The sequence below is a fragment of the Eleutherodactylus coqui genome, chromosome 5 (genome assembly GCF_035609145.1).
Source record: "Eleutherodactylus coqui strain aEleCoq1 chromosome 5, aEleCoq1.hap1, whole genome shotgun sequence".
In the NCBI taxonomy this organism is placed as follows: domain Eukaryota; kingdom Metazoa; phylum Chordata; class Amphibia; order Anura; family Eleutherodactylidae; genus Eleutherodactylus; species Eleutherodactylus coqui.
Window position 1 is genome coordinate 89,264,232 of NC_089841.1, and position 20,741 is coordinate 89,284,972.

Genomic DNA, 20,741 nt, shown 5'->3' on the forward strand with positions numbered 1-20,741 from the left:
CTGTATGACTGTATCCCCCCACTATATACAGGAGGCTGCACTGTATACCCCTGTATGACTATATCCCCCACCATATACAGGGGGCTGCACTGTATACCCCCTGTATGAATGTATCCCCCCACCATATACAGGGGGCTGCACTGTATACCCCTGTATGACTATATCCCCCACCATATACAGGGGGCTGCACTGTATACCCCCTGTATGAATGTATCCCCCCACCATATACAGGGGGCTGCACTGTATACCCCTGTATGACTATATCCCCCACCATATACAGGGGGCTGCACTGTATACCCCCTGTATGAATGTATCCCCCCACCATATACAGGGGGCTGCACTGTATACCCCTGTATGACTATATCCCCCACCATATACAGGGGGCTGCACTGTATACCCCCTGTATGAATGTATCCCCCCACCATATACAGGGGGCTGCACTGTATACCCCTGTATGACTATATCCCCCCACCATATACAGGGGGCTGCACTGTATACCCCTGTATGACTATATCCCCCCACCATATACAGGGGGCTGCACTGTATACCCCTGTATGACTGTATCCCCCCACCATATACAGGGGGCTGCACTGTATACCCCCTGTACACCACCCCCCGTCCAGGGCAGCCCCGTCTCCTGGGTGTACTCGGCCCGTCCTCCGACCCTGCTGACGACAGCGGAAGCAGCAGCCGCTCATTAGTCGCCTGCTCTCGGGTCTTGGAGCTGCACAAGCCGTGGTCACCCCGGGACACCGAGCGGAGCCGCAGTCCGGACACACTGCCAGGGACACGGTGTATGTGTGCGCTACTCCCGCCGCCATTGTACTGTGAGAAGCCGGGACCATGTCTGCGGGCTGCTGCGCCAGGCAGGTAAGGGCACCTAGCAGGACTACTGCTCCCAGCACTCCCACTGCATGCTGCTGGAGCTGGACTAGCTGCAGCCATGTACATCCAGAAACCGTCAGCATGTAGCTCATCTGGCTTATCAGATCTGTTTGTCCTCTCTGCCTGGAAGGTGTCAGCGTGCCTGCCCCAGTCTGATGGGGGTTCGGAGACTTTCTGCAGTCAGCTTATCTTGGGGGATGTGATGACTTTCGCAGTAGACATCGTGTATCTGTGTTATTGCACCCTGAAGTCTGCTGACTGTGATAACTAATGGTTATTAATGGGAGGGTTGTGATAATCGGACACAGTCGCGTGTCATTACAGCAGGCGCAAAACAATCTCCGATGGCGCCCTCAATATCACTCTGACAACCCGGCGGTGGCACAGACTTTGTCGCTAATTTTGGTGCGACTCTGCGACAAAATCCGCAGTAAATCAGTGACGTGTGAACGCAGCCGAAGGGACCGTTCTCATTGGTGGAAGCGTTCCACAGGACGCAGCGGAACTTACCATTCCTGCAGAAAATGATGCTCCAGAATCCGCACGCAGATTTTGATGCGAAAAATTGAAAGTGGCTGAATTCTGCCGGCAATTCTACATCAAAATCTGCATTTAGACGTTCGGATTTCCATGATGGCAAATTCTGCCGCGTCCGGTGCGATAATAGGTCCGTTATCTGCATAAAAGTGCAGCTCGTTAGCAGCTCATCGCTGTGTATAAACGGAATGTGCTGCTGATGAACGCTATCTACACGGCGGAGCGATCGTATTAATAATTATTCGCCCTCTTCCCACCGATTCTCTGCTATATGTATATAACAGTAATGAGCCCCGATCCAGATGCTATATCGCCGTTTGTTCTTGGGTAGAATATCTGCCCGTGTAAAAAGCATTTTTTTTTTTTTTTGTTTGCATGACTAGTCAGAGTAAAAAAAGAAAAATCACAGCATGTCCTATTGTTCTCCGTTTTTATTTTTTTTATATATATAATTTTTTTTTTTTTTGGAACGAGCGTTTGCTCATGTGCGGTCCTATGCGAGGTTCTCAGGTGCAACTTTTTAATGGCCCGTGTGCATGCACCCTAAGGTTTCTTACACACAGGCGAGTGCGGTATTAGACCGCGAAACCTTATGCAGCACTCTTCTGGAAGAAAGCTGTACAGCTGAGCGGAGAGCGAACGGACCCCGTTATAGCCATTGGGGTCTGCTCAGTTCTGTCATAAAACGGAGCTGCTCGGTCAGAGCATTCCCCTTGTCTTGCTCCCCGAACTGAGCCTGGAAGCGGAACCCCAAGTGCAGGTGTGAAACCACCCTAAGAACGCTTCTTGGACATAAGAGCTTACAGTCGCAATGGTCTGGGAGGAATGATGCAACAGGTACAAGGTCCTTACTCTGGGGAGGACAACCCCTTGTGTTTACATGGGATTAGCAGTAGCTGTGTGACCCGGTCACCCAGTCTGGTATCTGTGCCAACTAGGGTATAAAGTGTGAGTGATGTGACAAGACTAGCGGAGTGAAGATGTGTGACCCGGTCATGATGTGAATGGGTCACGGGCTGAGATCCTATGATATGGGTCTCCATGGAGAAATGCTCAAGACTGGGAATGATGTGGGCATTCTTGTGGCGTCGGGTAGTGATTACCACAGAAGCGGTGCAGCACGGGAGAAGTCCTGTGGACAAATGAGTCGTTAGTCGTTGACTAAAGGCCCTTTTTATATGGAACGGTTCTCGTTTGAAGGAGCCAACGATGTATCTGTCGCATAGACAGTCTGCCTGAGCGAAGTCTGACGTTACGGGAGGTCAGTCATGGCTGCTGTTTTAGGGACTGTTTTAGCCTCTCGTGACTTTGAAGGACTGCAGCGCTCTCTCTCCTGGCCTCCCTGGATTGCACAGAGAGCCGTGTGCCTGCTGTCATTATTCTCAGAATGAGGGTCTCAAAGGCCGGTCACACCGCCGCTCCGTTCATTTCAGTGGGAGATTGCTCTTTCTGGCAGCCCCATGGCAATGAACGGACAGACCGCACACATGCTGGAGCGCCATTGTAGATAGCGGACAGCTTTTAATCTTGGCACTATGGATGAGACCACGATCCTCCCAATCCAACGGCTGGTGGATTCTGGTCGGCTCATAAGGACGTGGATTACTGGTGATGGGAATGGTTCCCCTGCATGTGTTGTCCTACAGGCTCCAATAGGTGATCAGTAACCATTCCGTGTTCTTCCCTAGAAGCCATATGTGGCGGAAGAGATTGCCGCAGATTTCAGGGTGCGCTGCAGCATGAATTATAGAGACGCCATAATGCAAGGAGTCGTATCTGCGGAAGTCTGTTGTTTCTCTGGAGAAGTCTCCTACGCCTGAATGTATCTTTTGGGGTCCTGCGCTAGTCTTGGTAGTCCATGGACAGCACACGGCCCTATTATACGCCTACGAGGCAATGCACATGGACGTTTTTCATGCGCACCGATGGTCCGTGTAAACCATTTCACAGGAAGGCCTATTCTCACCCATTTCATGGACAGGACAAAGTATGTCAGTAGGCTGCCTCCGTGTAAACGGACCGCACACAGACTGCTGACCGATGCGTGTTTTTTTTTTTTGTTTTTGGCATGTTTTCCCACAGGCTTTTCTATAGGGATAAAATCTGCACTTGTGACTACAATGCAAATATCCCCCCCCCCCCCCCCCCCCCATCTCCAAAAAAAAAAAAAATGCATGCAATTTTTTAACTTTTTTTTTTTTTATACAAAGTCAGAAAAAATTCTGTTGGAAGGGAATATTAGAATCAAGAGCCAGTCTACAGCAGATAGTTTGCTACATGCGACATGTATCGCCCCCTTCATGTCCATTACCCATTTGTACGTTTCTGTTTACATCAAAGTAATGTTTCTGCGCCGTTGTATGGGTGATGATATCACACGCCTGTATGAGTCACGTCTTTCTTCTCTTGGAGGGCGGCCAGCATTGTCTTGGCACGGTGAGATCACCCGCATCTTCTTTGTGAGCCCCAGCTAGTACATGTCTCCTCCTAGACGCTGCTGTCTTCTATCTGATTATTCTCTGGCTTGAAGATGAACTCTGAAAAACTTCATGTAAACAAATGAGGAAATTCTAGTGGGAAGCCTCCCTGCTGGGAAAGCATCTGCCGTCCGTCTGTGGGGGGGCTTCCATTTCCTATTTTAAAAGGAGTTGTATTAAGATTACTAAAACATGGCTACCTACTTGGACAAATAGCGCAACCCTTAGGCCTCCCTCACACAAACGTTTCCTTTCAGCGCAGCGCAAAACGCTATCAGAGGCTTCCTATTGTTTTCAGTGGAGCCGCTGAAAAGCGCCGCAATTTTCGAGCGGAGTCCATTCTATTTTGGGGCGTTTAGCGCACCACATCAATGATGAGGAGTGCTGGAAGCCAGCGATGCTGCAGCCGAAAACTAAAGGGCCGGAAAGTGCTGCAATTTAAATTGCGGCGCTTTGCTGCGTTCATGTGTAAGGGAGGCCTTACCCTCGGACTCTGTTTGATATTGCAGCTCAACCCTATTCACTTGAATAGAGCTGAACTGCGATTACCAGAGCCAGCCAGGTAGGAGAGTGGCGCCATTTGTGGAAGAAGATACGGAATGGTTTTCAATCCTGGCTCATAGAAGGGCACCTCCATCTATAAATTGTGGCCTTATGAGTTAACTCTTTCCCATCCAATTTCACTGCTACCCGCACACTCCCCTCTTATTTATTTTGGGTGGGTAAGCATGTTGTGGTATCCTATAACTGCATTGAATGTGTATGGCATATATTTCTAACACTATGCAGGCTAGCTCTCCACTGTTGGAGGGGATTCTGCTTATGTGCATTACACTATGCAGGCCAGCTCTCCGCTGTCATGACTAGTGTAATGTGCATATGCAGAACAGCCTCTGACAGCGGAGCGCTGGCCTGCATAGTGTTAGAAACGTTTCAGACTTTACCAGACATCAGAGCTGCAGCAACTGAACGATGAATGATAATTTGTTCGCTTATTGTTCGTTGTTCAGTTTGTGCAGGCGTAAAAATCAAACGACGATCAGCCTGTGTAAACGGCAGTCGTCCATCTACAAGCGACTGCCTGGATACTCTGACTGTAGTAGGGCAGAAGAGGTCTCTGGCATGCTCTGTCTATATTCACTGAGGGATCGCTCCTATGTGAAAGCACAGAAGCAATAATTGCTGCGACAACTCTTGGGGCACTTAAAGGGGTTCTCCCACTTTTGGCTACTTTCCAACAGCTCCGTAGAGTGCACAGTGGCTCAGGTTGGTACTGCAGGCTGAATCCTTTTGAAGTGAATGGGACTCTGAAAACAGCTAGAAGTGGGGAAATGCCTTTAAGCATCCAACAATCCTCTCATGTGAAAGAACCCTTAATTTTTAAACCCTTTTGCATGCAAAGATAATCTTTCAATCTATTTGCATAAAATGTTAATGGCCATTAACACGTTATCATCTTCATTTGCATGTAAAACGGCCTGTTTGCTTTACCTCTCAGTCGCTAAAAGATGGATTGTGAGTTAACCTTAAAATCATCGTTCAAACGAAAAGTTCACGATGCCCACATTTACATGTAACAATTTTCGGACGTTTGAATACATTTTGAGCGATAATTGTTGCGTGTAAAGGGGCCTTTAAAATGTATTGTTCAGCTACTGAGACAAAAAGCAAACACATTTATCTTTCAATAGCCCGCATGGCATGTTTACACTAGCCAGGAGAGAACAATGTAATCTGCTGGCAGCCTTGAGGAGAACAATGCAGCTGTTTGCACAGCTGGGCATGTGTTAAAGCACAAGCTAGGATCTGCAAACAATTCCTGGAGGCCCTGATACAGGCAAATGAAGATGATAAAGTGTTAATGGCCATTAACACTTTATGCAAATCGCAAAATCTTTCAGTCGTTTGAAATGTGATTATCTTTGCATGTAAAAGGGCCTTTAACCTTAAAATTATTGTTCAAACGAAAAGTGCACAATGCCCGTGTTTATATGTAACGATTATCACTCATTTTCGGCCGCTTGAACAAATTTTCAGTGATGAATGTTGCGTGTAAATGGGCCTTTAGACAGCTTTGCAGGAGATGTTATCGGATTACTACCACCGATCGACCCCCCCCCCCCCCCCCCCCCCCCCCCCCTGTTATGTTATGTTTTTTTTTCCAATTTCCAAAGCTCATTTAGAAAGACGTGATACAGGTGTAAATGCAACTTTTGATAAAAGGAAAATGCGAGTCGCCTCAGCTTATGTAAGTAATAAGACTAGTTCACCTGTAATTTACTCAATGACCGTCTACACTACATAAATTATAACGCAACTTACCTCTATACTGAATCATGGTTGACCTCAAAAGTGAAGCAAGCCGAATACCAAGATTGTTGTGATAATGAGGCAGTGAGTACAGTGTGGCAGTATGGTTAGGTTGGCATTGCAGAGCAAGTCCTCGTACAGAGGAGCGTATTTGGCATCTATATCACGTAGATACTGAGGCATTTCATTGGGGTTCTGCGTTAAATAAAAACTCCCAGCATGCCCCTCAGATGCCGTATATCCGAGTGGTGCTCTTCTAATCCAGAATTGCTTACATAGCTATTCCCTAATCCAGTGTTGTTATTGGTACAGCTCTACAGACGTGGGGTTTTCGGAAGGAGGGCATCTAGTTACTCACAGTTTCTCTGTTACTATCTGGGATGCCGCAGACAATTTTACGATTGGGATCTGGAGCCGTTTACAAACTGCTGACAAACTTTCCAGAAAACTTAGAGGAATTCCTGTGCGGGCCTGGCGCTTATTATATTAGTTCTGCTACTAAAGAGAGTAGGTGACCTAACAAATGTGATCAGGAGCTGTGATCTAACGTCCGCGTACGTCCACCACATATACCCCGTATATCTAACATCTACTATTTGGACCAGCGCTTGGTAACACTCACCTATATCTTCTTGCTCTACGTCTAGACCAGAGCCCCAACATTATTACCACTTATGGGGAATCCTTAGTTCCAGTCTTACCTAAAAGGAATTCACAAGCAGTGTTCTATAATTTTATCCTCTGACCACGACTACTTCTGTGTCTGCCTTTATGGTCTGCACCATTTTGCCAATGTCTTCTGGGGAAGCCCTGACCAGGTTCCAGGGAACGCAGGGGACAACTAAATGATTTGATGGGGTCTGACCACTGGGACCACGGAATAGGGATCCGGTGTCCTCTGGCAGACTTGTAAATAAATAGAGCATGAATATGTAGCCACTACTCCAGTCGTTTCAATGGGAGTGCCAAAAGTAGTCAAGTCCAAGTGCTTGCAATCTCCAGCACTCTAATTGAAATGACTGGAGCGATGGCCAAGCAAGCATAGTCTTCCTCCATTCATTTGTCAGTCTCTCGGGGATACGGGACCCCCGTTCTGGTGGCTGGTGGGGTTTCAGCAGTTAGAACCCACTGATTATATAGTTATCTCCTTTCCTGTGGCTAGGGCATCAAGAATTCTCATGACATAGTAACATCTTATAGGTTATAAGTGTAAACTAGTGTCCTCCAAACAGCTAGACCCGGCTGAACGCACCAATTGCCCCTCTCGTAGTGACTTTTCAGTCTTCCTGGAGCTCCAATTTCTGGTACGACTATCGCCCAAACTCGCTGTTTCCAGCAATTATTAGGGTGATGATCACTCTGTGTAAAGGTACCTTTAGCTGTCGGCCAAACGAGCTTTTGACCGATGGCTATTAATGCCGACTCCCTCATAAATGTGTGCTTTTTCAGTGCAGGGAGATAAGCCGCTGCAAGGTCAGTCTGGTAACATCTTATCTCCCATGGGGACAAAGAGTTAGATATATTGGAATCCATAACATGCCTGATCCATCCTTCTTTCTTTTGACCTCTGCCACTGGGGGAGACTCCGGTGACCCCCATATACACAATATGGTTGACCAATAGGGCTCCTTTTCAAGGGGTTGTCTCTGGAAGACCTCCCTTGTCTTTGTGCCCTTTTAGAGAGTTGGGTCACCATAGAAGAGGGGGCTTACTAAAAATGGGAAGGTGCTCTGACAGAAGCTCTGGACACGTCATGCATTTGACTTGCCACCATCCCATTCTACGTTTCCTTGCAGTGACAGAACGGCTTTCCTCCAGAATGACGGATGATCAAGCAACTCCTTTTAAGAAGTGTCATTCTCCACCATTTCTGGTAGCTGACCTAACGTAGCAGTTGCCACAATGACTAGAAAGTCTGCTCGGTTCTTGGCCGTCAGTGGTGGTCTGTAGAGTCTCATCTTCCCACCGATGAGCACTATTATACTGCGGGCCAGCATCTCCTGTGCTGGGTGCAGCCTTGAAGTTCTGGAATCCCACACAAAACAAAGAAGCCAGTGATAGAGCCCAGCGTGAAACCGGAGAACAAAGTGAAGATTTCCAACTCGGAAGGATGCCAAAAAGTGAGCTGGTGTATGTACATAAGAGGAAATCTAGCAATACATATATACTGCCGGTCTGTATGGTCATGGTTCAAAACCTTGGAGTTCATAATGCACTTTTGTTGCTTTTTTAAAATTTTTTCCAAACCTTTCTGCTGAATGTACAAATTCAGTGATGCAGCTACAACTTGAGGCGCGCACACACAAAAAAAACATGGAAAAAATGTGCTCCTGCCACAAGTACACCCCTTACGTACACACGGCGGTTATGTCGGCTCTTTACTCGGAGTCTCCGATGCATAAACATGATCTGAAGCCGCTGAGGATACAGTCACTGTCAGCTTCTGCGATGCACAAATGTGTAATCTGCGTGGCAAGTGTTCCATAGCGAAAATGTAGTTATCGTACCAAACTATTACTACCAGGCGGGGTATGTCCACACGGGGAGGATTTGCAGTGGATCTGCAGCATATAATCCGCACTGTTCGGTGCAGGTAATGACACAGGTTGTGGTGCAGAATTTGCCGCTAATCACCAACAGCTAACTGACATGCTACAGAATCAAAGAGACTTTGTCGCCATCTTTTTCACCCCTCTTTTTGGGAAGTGACAGTCACACTGATTATAGTGATATGTCTATGTGGATCTGTGCAGTAGTTTGTGAATGTGTTGCTACTGATAAAATTCAAGATTCTCCCAGAGGACTACCTAGAGGGATTGTATCAGAATGTCAAGTTATTCCCTATCCAAAGGATAGGTGATAACTTGCTGGTTGGTGGGGTCTCACTGGTACTGGTGCATCTTGTCTCCACCAGAACTAGGGGTGGAGACGGGTTGGATGGCCAGAGTGACAGGGAACACCCACGTAATGCCCCCCAGGTTAGGGTTAGTGTTAGGGATGTGCTCACCACCCCACTTAGGCTTAGCATTAGTGTTAGGGATGTGCTCACCACCACCTCCAGTGCTCTCCTGTCGGGCTCTGGCGAGGACTCACAGCTGCCGTTCGGCCGGAGCTCACGATGAGCAGCAGGGAGAGACAGCAGGCCTGGCTTAAGCTGTGCTGCCGGAGGGCATGAGAGATACCTGCGCTGATGGGAGGTCAGCGGGGAGATGACTCTGGGAAACAGACAGCGCCAGACGAGGAAAGTGAGAAGGCAGAGCACGACTGGGATCAGTGTCAGGTGCCGGGAGTACAGAGAGAAATTGCAGTGCTTATGGGAGGCCGCTGGGGAGACTCACAGCGGGGGACAGCACAGTGACAGGAGCCGCCAGGGAAGATGATGTTACAGCGGTAGCGATGGGAGGGCGGGGGGAAAGAATTACACTGCCGGAGCTGGGAGGGAAGAAGGATTAGTGCCGGGGACACTGACAGGAGCCAGGAGTGGAGATGACCAAAGTGACAGCGGGGTTGGGAAGGGAGATGCATGGACGGTGCCAGGACCACACCACCACGACCACTGCTAGAAACCACGGGGATAGCAACGCATAGAGCAGCCCAGCGGAGAGCCTACATGGCAGAACGATGGATAGAGGTCTCGTCTTTCTTCTGGGAAAGAATGTGAGGTAGCCAATTGGCAGCTGTGGGCGTTCCATATAACGCCACCACTCCATCCAGGTTTCCGGTGGAGACAAGATGCACCATTACCGGTCTCGCTAATGAAATCCCTGCCGATCTCAAAAAGAGGGGACTCGTCCCTCGGCCTCCTTGCTGATGGGTCACCACAGCCCCAGCAGTGAGGAATAGAGGGAATGAAGTGGGCTTGCTGGATGCCACTTGGCTAGTTCCATCAACTCCATTGACGTAAATGGAGTGCTGACCGTGCATGTTCGACTACTGCTCCATTCAGAGTAATGTCACTGCGGGGGGGCAAAGCCCCCCCCCCCCCCTCCCGCAGTGACAGGAGAGCAGGGTATGGGAGTCCTGAAAAAAAAAAAAAACCCGTTTCGGCGCGGGACAACCCCTTTAAATTGTCAGGTCTTTAGGGCAGAGGTTCCTTGCAATCAGGACATTCCTTGTGATTGTGTGATGCTTCTCGCATGCTATGATGAGGATCAGCCTTCTGTGTGGTTGGCGGGTAGAACAGACATTTCTGTGACCTACATATGGCGTTTCTTCCCATGACCTCCTGCGGATGTAGACAATAACATGCGGCTTCAGCTTGTGCGCTGCTAATACTTACTGGAAGGGGAATTCTCGTTATTGGCTGATAATTGGTTATCTCAGGAATAAAGCGTTTCCTGGTAGACTGCTCGTTATCATTTGTAATCCCTGTAATAATGCTGTAACCCTTGTCTCAGGCTTTCGCAGGGCTTCATCGTTACTTGGTGTTTTCTCACTTGTTGAATATGACGTATGACTCCTATACGATGTTTAGATGAAGATAAAGTAGGGAACGTTAAAGGAAGTTTTTGGAAGCACATAAACCCCTAAACCAGTTGTCATGGCAGCGTCCTGGCTTGCCCTCCTCTGCCCCTGGCCACTGTCCCTAGTATCGCCAACTGTTGTGTGTTGACACATCATCCTCCTGGCACTGTCCTAACTAGTAGGGTGCACATGTGCAGCCCTCCTTCTTAAAGGGCCAATGCATGCACCCAACTTTTCTGTCCCTAGTCAGTCTTGGGTTACTTAATGTAGGGGTCCCCAATCACCGGTCCGCGGCGCTGTCGACCAGCACTAAACACTGACAGTGTGCTCTGCAGCGACTCAGAGCACACTGTGTGGGATGGCATCAGTAGATGCGGCTCCCGGCAGAGAACATTATGCGGGGCGTGCCATCTTTCAGCGTTAGGGGCCGGTACTCTTGTATTATATTGCCACTGGAACTTATAGGTGGCGACATAATACAACAGTCTTGACATTTGTAGACGCCCCCAGCTTCTGATGGGCTGGAGGAGCTGCCGTGCTATGCCCCCTTATGACCAAAGCCCCGTCCTGGCCACACTCCCACCCCTGCCGGGCCATGAAAAAATGGTCTTGCTTGAAGCTGGTCTCTTTGGCAAAAAAGGTTGGGCACCACTGAATAATGCACTTCTACCAATTGGAAGGTGCCTGAGCAGTAGGTTCCTAGTGGTCCTGTGAAGGCTTATCTGTAACTTGCTTAGGCTGCCTTCCACAGGCGTAGCGATATCCTGTGGCAGATCGCCGCCGCCGGAGAGCAGGAGACGGCTGACTGTTCTCTGCACCTGACAGGCTCACCGCAGCAAATCGCAGCATGCTGCGACTTGAATCCTGCGAGTGAAGATTTGCTATGATTCTCCGCTCGTGGACGCCGTGGCTTCGCTTTCCATAGTAACGTTATGGAAAGCTTCAGACAGCGTGATTCGCCAGCGATTTATCGCCGGCAGAATCACACCTGTGGACATGCAGCCTAAATACTCAGTTTTGACCCTTTGTCTGATTACCCAGCTTGCCCGATTTCTGCGTGTCCTGACCTCAACCTGATTTGCTTGATGGCCACCAGTTCTGACATCCAACCTGATTCTTCTTTGCATAAAGTCTACTTATCTTGACCTCAGCCTGTTATAATGACTACTTCCCAGATGAGCGACTGCCTGTTTACACGGGCCGATCGTCGTTCAGCCTTTATGCATACAGAAACTGAATGACGAATGCTAAGCAAATTAATTATCGTTCGTCGTTCAGTAGGTGCATGGAAGTCAATAGAAGCCGCCTGACCCGCGGCCCTTCTGTAATTGGCATTGCAGCACAGGAAAAATAAACATTCAGCGTATGTCTGACGGCTCGCCATGGCCATCCGCAGTACAGCTAAAAGAAGAGCAGTACACATGTGGAATCCGACCCATTCGTGTGCAGGCGGCCGTAGACAGACAGATCACCGCTGACTATCACTCACTTCTTGCTCAGCGCTTCACATTCTGTGATGCGCTAAGTGGGGAGCGTTTACACGCAGCAAGAAGTCAGCGATCCAGCGATTTTATTTTCATGCTGGCTGAAACTAAGTGACAAACGAAAAGTAAACTAATAGCGCACGATGGCCGTGCATTTAGAGATAACGATTATCAAAAAGCTTCATTCGTTTGAACGAATTTTTTGCAATAATAATCCTATGTAAATAGCTCTTAGTGTACAGCTTTTTAAGGCCTAAGGGCCCTCTTACACGCTTCCAAGTGTATTTTTGTGCACAAGTGCACCACACAATCTACACGCACACAATCACATTTGCTTTTGTGCATATATGTAGCAAATACACAAGTTTTCTGCATATGTCGTGCGTAATGGGCTCTTGAGGTGTGCAAATGTGTACAAGATAAGTTGTGTGTATATGTGTGTATATATATATATATATATATATATATATATATATATATATATATATATATATATTTTTTTTTTTTTTGTTTTTTTGTGTGTGTAATATATAATTTTTTTTTTCACACCAAATTACACATCGTGGAAAAAATACGCTTGCGTATTACCTGCGAACAGAATACGCTGCGCAAATACGATCACATGAACGAACCCTTATCCATATAGCCAAATTACAACAATGTATTTTTTTTTGGCGCTGTAACAGGGCAGCCATAGAAGTCTATGGAGCCTTACTACATCTCTGAACTTGTGTGAATATGGGATGCGGTTAATCACCCTTATCTGCTACATAGTAACAAGCCCTATAGACCCCAAAATACATCTAGTATTATAAATCCTCTCTACACCTGCAGGATACGGGACGGTAACAACGGCGCTCAGCCCCACGGGATCATCGCACAGAGTGGCGCTGCCGTCCTCCAGGAAGCATCTGCTGCAGACCCTGCGGTCCGTTGGGCTCAGACAGGAAAGGTGTACTTGTGGTCTGAAGAGTTGGTTTGTCAGGGCCTTTAATTGTGGTTTTCTGTGATGCCCCCCCACGACAGAGGTTCTCCGTGTAGCGCTACATCACATAGACCTTCCCTGCTCGCCATTTACATTCCTCATCCAGGCGTCTTTTTATAGAAGGAGAATGAAGTGGAAGCCGCAGTTGGCGGCAGATAAAGACCAACTCTGTCATCTTGTCGACACATTTAGCTTATTACGGGTTCTGGGTTTATTCTTAGCGAAGCCTGCTATTAGGGGAATACAGGGTGAACTTGTGTGATGTGGACGGCGACGCTGCACCAGGCATCGCTTTATACGGCACCTCCCTACCAGGGGGTTTTAGTCAACTGGACCAACCAGTGTCAGGCAGCTGCTGCTAAGGCAGATAGGATCATGGGGTGCATCAAAAGAGGTCTAGGGGCACATGATGAGAACATTGTTCTCCTCTTTACAAGTCACCGGTCAGACCACACATGGAATATTATGTACAGTTTTGGGCACCGGTACTCAGGAAGGACATATCAGAGCTTGAGCGGGTACAAAGGCGGGCAACTAAAGTAATAAATAGAATGGGCGGACTACAATACCCAGAGAGTTCTCAAAATTGGGGTTATTTAGTTTAGGAAAAAGACAGCTGATAGACAACCTAATAACTATGTATAAATATATCAGGGGACAATACAGATATCTATCCCATCATCTGTTTATACCCAGGACTGTGACTGTAACAACGGGGCGCCCTCTACGTATAGAAGAAAGAAGGTTTCTACACCAACAAAAACACCTAAAATAAAGCATGTTGATAATCCCCCCCCCCCCCCCCATTGATATATATTTGGTGGCCCTGTTATACAATATACGTCATTCTTACTAAGTTTACATTGTATTTTGAGTATATTTTTCACATAGTGTGCAAATTGGAACATTGCTAGATCACTGTATTTTTATATAGTAATCTTTGTTACAATCTATATTGCAGATTAGCCTAGCGTCATCACTTTTGGGCCGCACTCGCTCAAACCCCCCCCCCCCAAGCTGCTGCATTGTCGTCGTTCACTTGACACCGCTGCCGTATAGAAAACCATTTCCCACTGCTGGTAACCTCAGACGGTAGCTGTCGCCTCGCGGAGATGTCGCCACAATTAGCATTGTTGTTTCAATCATTTTGTAGTTGTACTGACAGATCCTTGTAATATATGTTAGGCCGCCTGCACACGGGCAGATTTGCATTGCGGAATCCGGAGCGGGCGTCCACCTAAGAATCAAAGAGCAAATGACGCCCATGGGATGCAATTAAAAAGTGATTTTATTTATTTTTTTCTTTCCACTTGTGGAGTAAAAATTGCAGCATTTTCCATTTCTGGACGAAATCTGTGTGGACTTCTATTGAAGTCAATGGAATCTGTCCGACCCACGACTCTCCCGCAATCCTCATCGCTGAATGGTTGCGGGATCCGTGTCATCGCCTAGTGACAGATAAGGAAGACTCTGGACAGGTATGCGCATGACTGACGGCGAGCCACCGCGGTCATCCTCTTTTCAGAATAATTGGGTCCACAGGGTGGCCGGCCGTCCTTGGGGTGTATTCACACTAGTATATGTTCACCTGTGAAAAAATACATAATTTTTTTTTTTTTTATCATTGCAGTCAATGGAAAACATGCAGCAAAGTTTTTGGCTGTACATTTCCATCCACTTAATGTACATATTTTTTGTGATCAAGGAAAGAAAGTGTTGAACTACAAAACTTTATTAAGAAAAAAGAGTTTACAGTGAAAAAAGGTCTATTTCCCCTGTAAAATATGATTAAGCTGTATACTGCATGCACATAACTTTTTTTTTCATGTACGTTTCTTGCATAGGTGAAACATTTGTGAAAGTGCCAGTGTGGACGCTGCAAAGAAACGCTCTGTGGCGTATGTTGTGGGTTTTGTAATAGATATATTACACACTTTTTATCTAGCAATTTCTAGCATATTAAAAGACCCTGGTAAAGATACCCACCTAAAAAGACACAAAACCAAGTAAAGGCGCGGGCGCAGACCGTCGGCGAATTGGAAACCATTCCCTTTTAAGAAGAAAGTGTTAGTGTTTTGTTCCCCACATATTTTGGCACGCGTCCCATTGCAGCCACAACCGCACCAGGAATTACACTGTACTCACTATTTCATAGTCGGCCATCTAGGCTCTGTTTCGTGCCGAAGGCGGCTGACGCTTCTGTTCCCTCTTATACTCCATTAAAGAGGTTCTCTGCCCTTTGGGACGCCAGGGGTGGTGCCATAAAAGGAGATGTTCGGATATGGAGTGAGGTTCGCTTTACTCGGATATATTTGGGTACACAGAAAATAAAACCTATTGATTACAACGGGTTTGGGCACATTTACGTGTTTTGCGCACGCATGTTTGGTTGTGCCAAAATAGAACATGTTTTATTTTTCTGCATATTTGCCCAGCAAAGGTCTCCATAGAACTCACAAGTGTGTGTTGCGCCATAGAATATTATGGGTCTGTGCGTCGTCTGTATGTCCAACGGACGACACGTGAAGGGAAAGCTTTAGTGTACCCTAAGACTATGAAATCGTACAGTATTTCCTTACTGCCTTCCACGCTATTATGGTTTCTGGGAACAAACTCCAGTTTGGCGGGGAGCCCTTTTAGGATGAATGCGCAGGAGCATACAGCGTTCCCATGGGGCGCTAGCATATCATTCCAGTTCTGAAGAATGGTTAGATGCCCTGACCTGATCAATAATCCATTTGGATATGCGAGTGAGGTTATGAGCTCTCTATATCTGGGGTTTGAGCCCCCTCCTCTCTAGCTGTCATCAGTTTATTCGTGGCCGATGAAGTGTAAAAGGGCTTTATTCGGTTACATCACAGCCTCCTGTTTTAGCAGCAGGGGAATGATTTGTGTCCAGTTGGGTTAATTGGTTTTAGCATTCTAATTTACGATCTGTAAGAATAAGAGTACTTTTACACGGGCTGAACAACTGATGATGAGCGAACAACTTGTAACACAGTAGAACACGTATTCCAAGAGTGTGTTCTCCCATCTAAGTCTGAGTGTTCTTAGGCCTCCTGCATATGGGTGGATTTGCATGGCGGAACCCATAGCAAGCGTCCGCCTCCGGATTCCGCAGCAAATACCTTTCATAGCATGCTATGAAAAAGCCCTTTTTTTTTGTCTCTTCTTTTTCCCCCCGCAGCATGCTCTATTTGAAGGCAGATTCCATGTGGACAGCTTCCATTTGATCCAGATATGTATGTGGGGGTAACAGGGTCTGATTCTTCTGTGGGAGCCCGCTTGTGCGATCCGACCCAGTCATGTGCAGCCGGCCTCGCCTATATTCACCCTTATCTAGCCTGGCAGACCTGATGTCACATCTGTGCTCGGAGGTTCCAACGTAGTCTTATGCACCAATATCGCGTTTGACTGTGTGAAAGTAGCCTAAGGGCGAAGGGGGCAAATCTGTTAATGTCCAAAAGGGAGCCATTTTTGAAAGTCGCCATCTTGGAACCAAGTCCATATTTTCGAATGGGAAAGGGCGCAGTCCACATTCCCAGAGAACTGCTTGCCCATAATGTGGGGGGGCACCATCCTGCTGGAACAACACTTGGAATTTGCAATCTATGTTGCACAGCGACGGGAACACCTCGTCCCTTAGAAATTCCAAATACTTGGCAGCAGTAAGGTTACCGTCCATGAAGAATGGGCTTTGTACCCCACACACCGTATCACACCATGACTTTGCGTGCCCTAACCATCTTGGAGGGATCTGTCCAGTTTGGGTTTGTATCAGACCAGTAGCGAAGGCTTTGTTTGTTCACCTTCCCATTCACAATGAAGTTTGCTTCATCACTAATGTGTAACATTATTCTTTTATTTCTGCTTAGCTGCGAACTAAGTGAATAGAAAATAATCAGATTTTTTTTTTTTTTTTTTTTTTTGCAGGTGGCATGTTGCTGCGGGGCTGCGGCCTGCGCCCTGTGCTGTACGTGCTGCCCGAAGATCAAGCAGTCTACCAGCACCCGCATTATGTATGCTTTCTTCTTCATTCTGGTCACCATCGTCTGCGCTGTCATGATGTCTCCAACTGTGGCTAAACTAATGGAAAACCACGTAAGTCTCAAACCCATGATGCCATGACAACTATAATATAAAGTTTAGCAGTGATGCCATCCTCATAGAAAATGCCCACTTGTGGGTAGCACATCCTCCTGTGTACACGGTGATGCTCTGCTGTAGGAGGACGTGTGATCGCAGCAATGATTGCTCATCCCCAAACTTGTGATTGTCTAGGAGCTCTTTCACACGGCCTAGTTCTTGCCTGTTGTAACGAGTGCCAATCAACACATAGCATGTCGCTTCTCCCTTCATTAAGCACTTGTACATGGGCAGAGGATTGCAAGTTTGGGAACAAACTATCATTACTGCGATCGTTCTTCCTGATACAGGATGCATTCATTTACAGCATATCCCTGATTACACGGATGATGTGCTGCTAACGAGTATTTTTATACCTGCACATCAGATCAGCTGATGAAAGAGTGTTTGCTCATTCGTTGCCTGATCACCTGCATATTCGGATGGGCCAGAGATCAGGCAAACAGATGGCAAATTCTATAATTAACATGCAGCTAAAGGCCCATTTATACACCGATTATCGCTCATAAAACAGTCTTGTAAACGATTATGGTTGTGTGTAACTGCACTGACATCGTTCAGTTTTCGTTATCCCGTCGCTCATCGTTGTCTTTTAGCATGCTGAAAGACAATGATGAGCCTTATCAGGGATTCACAGCGGGATACAGCTAATACTATTGTTTCAGCTGTATTCCGCTCCCTGAACACAGACGTGGTATGAAGAACAGAGCGGTCCAGCTGTGTTCTTCATACTCCACACGGAGTGCTTGGTTGTAGAACAGCCATGCTCTCCAAGCAGAGAACAGCTGGATGCAGAAGACAAGTAGCCCCGCTTGTCTTCTGCATCCCCCGCTCGGAGCGCAAGGTGATCGCTCAACGTTTGAGCGATCATCTTGCCCTGTAAATGCACACAACGATTATCACTCAAAAGACGTCTTTTGAGCAATAATCGTTGCGTCTAAGTGGGCTTTAACAGATTTAGGTACACTTCTTTTTTTTTTTTTTTTTTTTTTTTCAAAACCAATTGCTGAAAGGCGGTGGCAAAAATGAATATTTGTTTTACATGCGTTTCTCCCTTGGTGTAGTAATGGTGCGGTGCTCGTCCCCACCTTTACTGTCACACATTAATATATCGAAAATGTATTCTCAAGACAGCCACATACTGCTACAACGTAGAGACCATACTGTAAAATTAGCACAGGAAGGCCAAAGTTTATACAATTACACCCCTATCTGTGGATTCACTGTTTCCTGGGCCTTCTTCTGTCATGGTAGCTGGCTGCAGCGCTTCTTGGACTGCATTGATAGTCGGACCCCTTTCACATTGCTGTTGGATTGGCCAGTGCTGGCTAATCCGAGAGCAGTGTCAAGTCTATTATGCTATCGATGCATGGGTAGGCTGAGAAGTGCTCTGGCCATCCTAGTTGACACAAAAGGGGCCAGAAATTGGTGGATCCACAGCAGATGGACATTAATAGATGGCCCCAAACGAGTAGTATAACTTGTTTTCTCCCATCTAACTTGACTTGAAAGATCACATTCATACATCTTTATAAATGTAGCTCCAACTCAATGCAACCCAAATTTCTTACGGTGGAGCAATAGTTGATCGACTGGGTTCTGCCGCTCAGGAGCCTGACGATCAGCTGTTTTGGCACCCGCTGTCCCCGGCAAAATGCTCAAGGTACGGAGCGGAAGCAGATTACTTTGACCGCTATACAGTGGGCAGCGCTGGTAATTGCAGGCACAGTTTTGGTTAAAATCAGTGATTGCTATATTTGCAATTACCAGCGCCAGTCACTACACGGGTCAGAGGGTTAGAACGGTTGGTTGGGGTCCCGAGTGATGGACCTTAGTCGATTAACTATTGATAACCTATTCTCCGACTAGGTCATCAATAACAATAGCCTGGAAAATACCCTTCACTCGGTTATAATTTGGTTTTCCCCCTCAGCTTCTGGTTGCCTTGTGTAGTTTTAGGTCTGTCATGAAATCTATCCATTACATAACACTTTGGGCCCAGATATAAAGACCCTATTCCTCTTATATCATGGTTGCCAGGTGTTTCATTTGCAGATAAAAATTTTGAGCATGAGGATAGATTCACACAGGCGTATGTGTTTTTGCGTTCACCTGCTGGCAACGTAAAAACGTGTGAATGGGCACACAAATCTAACGTTTGTGCCCCCCTTTCTGATGGCATGGGTCTGGCGCATATATGCCGAGCCTGCAATGCCGGTGGGCGGGAGGAGACAGTTTAGCTCTGCTAAGCTGTCTCCCCCTTCTCTCCCACTCGCTGGCTTTCTGAAAGGAAAGCTAGTGTGCTAAGCTCCCGCCCCCTCTCTACCCCTTGGAAGCAGCCAGTAATAGGAGGGGGCGGGAGCTTAGCAACTAGCTCCTGCCCCTTCCCGCCCCCTCCTATTGCAAACAGCCGGCAAGGGGCGGAGAAGAGGAGGGAAGGGGGAGGGAGTTTAGCAGTCAGGCTGCTAAACTCCGTCCCACCTCCATTCTCCGGCAGCTGTCATAGACTCCCATAGGAGTTTATGCAGCCGCCACCAGCGTAACAGAGCCCAGCGGAAATGCGCTATCTTGGCGGGGCGCTTTTACGCCGCGGGAATATGCCCATGTGAACTGATGCATTGCAAACCAATGCATCAGAGGAGCAGCATATATCAGCAGGTCGTGAAAGTGCAGCCGATATACGCTCGTGGGAATCCAGCCTGATAATGTTTTTGCAAATCTATTAAACTACTTTTTTAATTACTCTTGCACTGTTAATGGATATTTTGAGAACCCTCTGACTGCCTTCTGCAGCTATTAAGTTATAGAGGCACGGGAGCAAAGGAATCTGGGTCAGTGTAATACAGAGAATATTGAATGCTCTAAGTATGGGCTGCTTGGGTTTGTAGTAACTTGACCCACTATTATTTTTGAACTCTGAAGACAGAATAACTCCCTTCCTTCTCCCTGTTACCAAAACCTGAAATAAATGATCCCGGAGAGGCGACAGCAGTTTTATGTGACCTGTCAGAGGCGATGGTAAACGGTAATTAAAAATATGTAAGGTTGTCGCCTCCCAGTTTACATGGCTAATAAACCTTCAGATCAGCCGTTTCGTAATGGAAAATTACACCTAAACTTATCCCACGACAGGTCATGCTATAACCATGCAATGTAATATGCTTGGGCTATGCTGATTTTTTATATATATATATATATATATATATATATATATATATCTCCACACAACCGGCGCAACATGACAACAGCCTCATAAAGTGGCAAAATCTTGATTTAACAAATGTCAAACTTAAGTTCTGTGAAATCCTGGTACGTCCTCAAATGGAGAGGGGAGGGGAGGGTGAAAGGACCTACATATTTTTATGTATTTTCTGTGTTCGAAATATTTGGCGGCTCTACATCACCGCTATTATTCCTGATTCCACCTAATAATTATCCTGAGCGTGGAGATTT

At 46.9% G+C, this 20,741-nt stretch overlaps 1 protein-coding gene across 1 annotated transcript in view; it reads left to right on the top strand.

The window, feature by feature from the left end:
- The first annotated feature begins 690 nt into the window (after positions 1 to 690).
- SERINC5 (serine incorporator 5) overlaps positions 691 to 20,741 on the top strand; it is a 48,782-nt gene continuing 28,731 nt past the window's right edge. The window contains exons 1-2 of the mRNA XM_066601880.1: positions 691 to 870; positions 17,076 to 17,243. Coding sequence (XP_066457977.1) covers positions 844 to 870; positions 17,076 to 17,243 — 195 coding nt within the window. The 5' untranslated portion in view covers positions 691 to 843. The remainder of the gene's footprint in view (positions 871 to 17,075; positions 17,244 to 20,741) is intronic.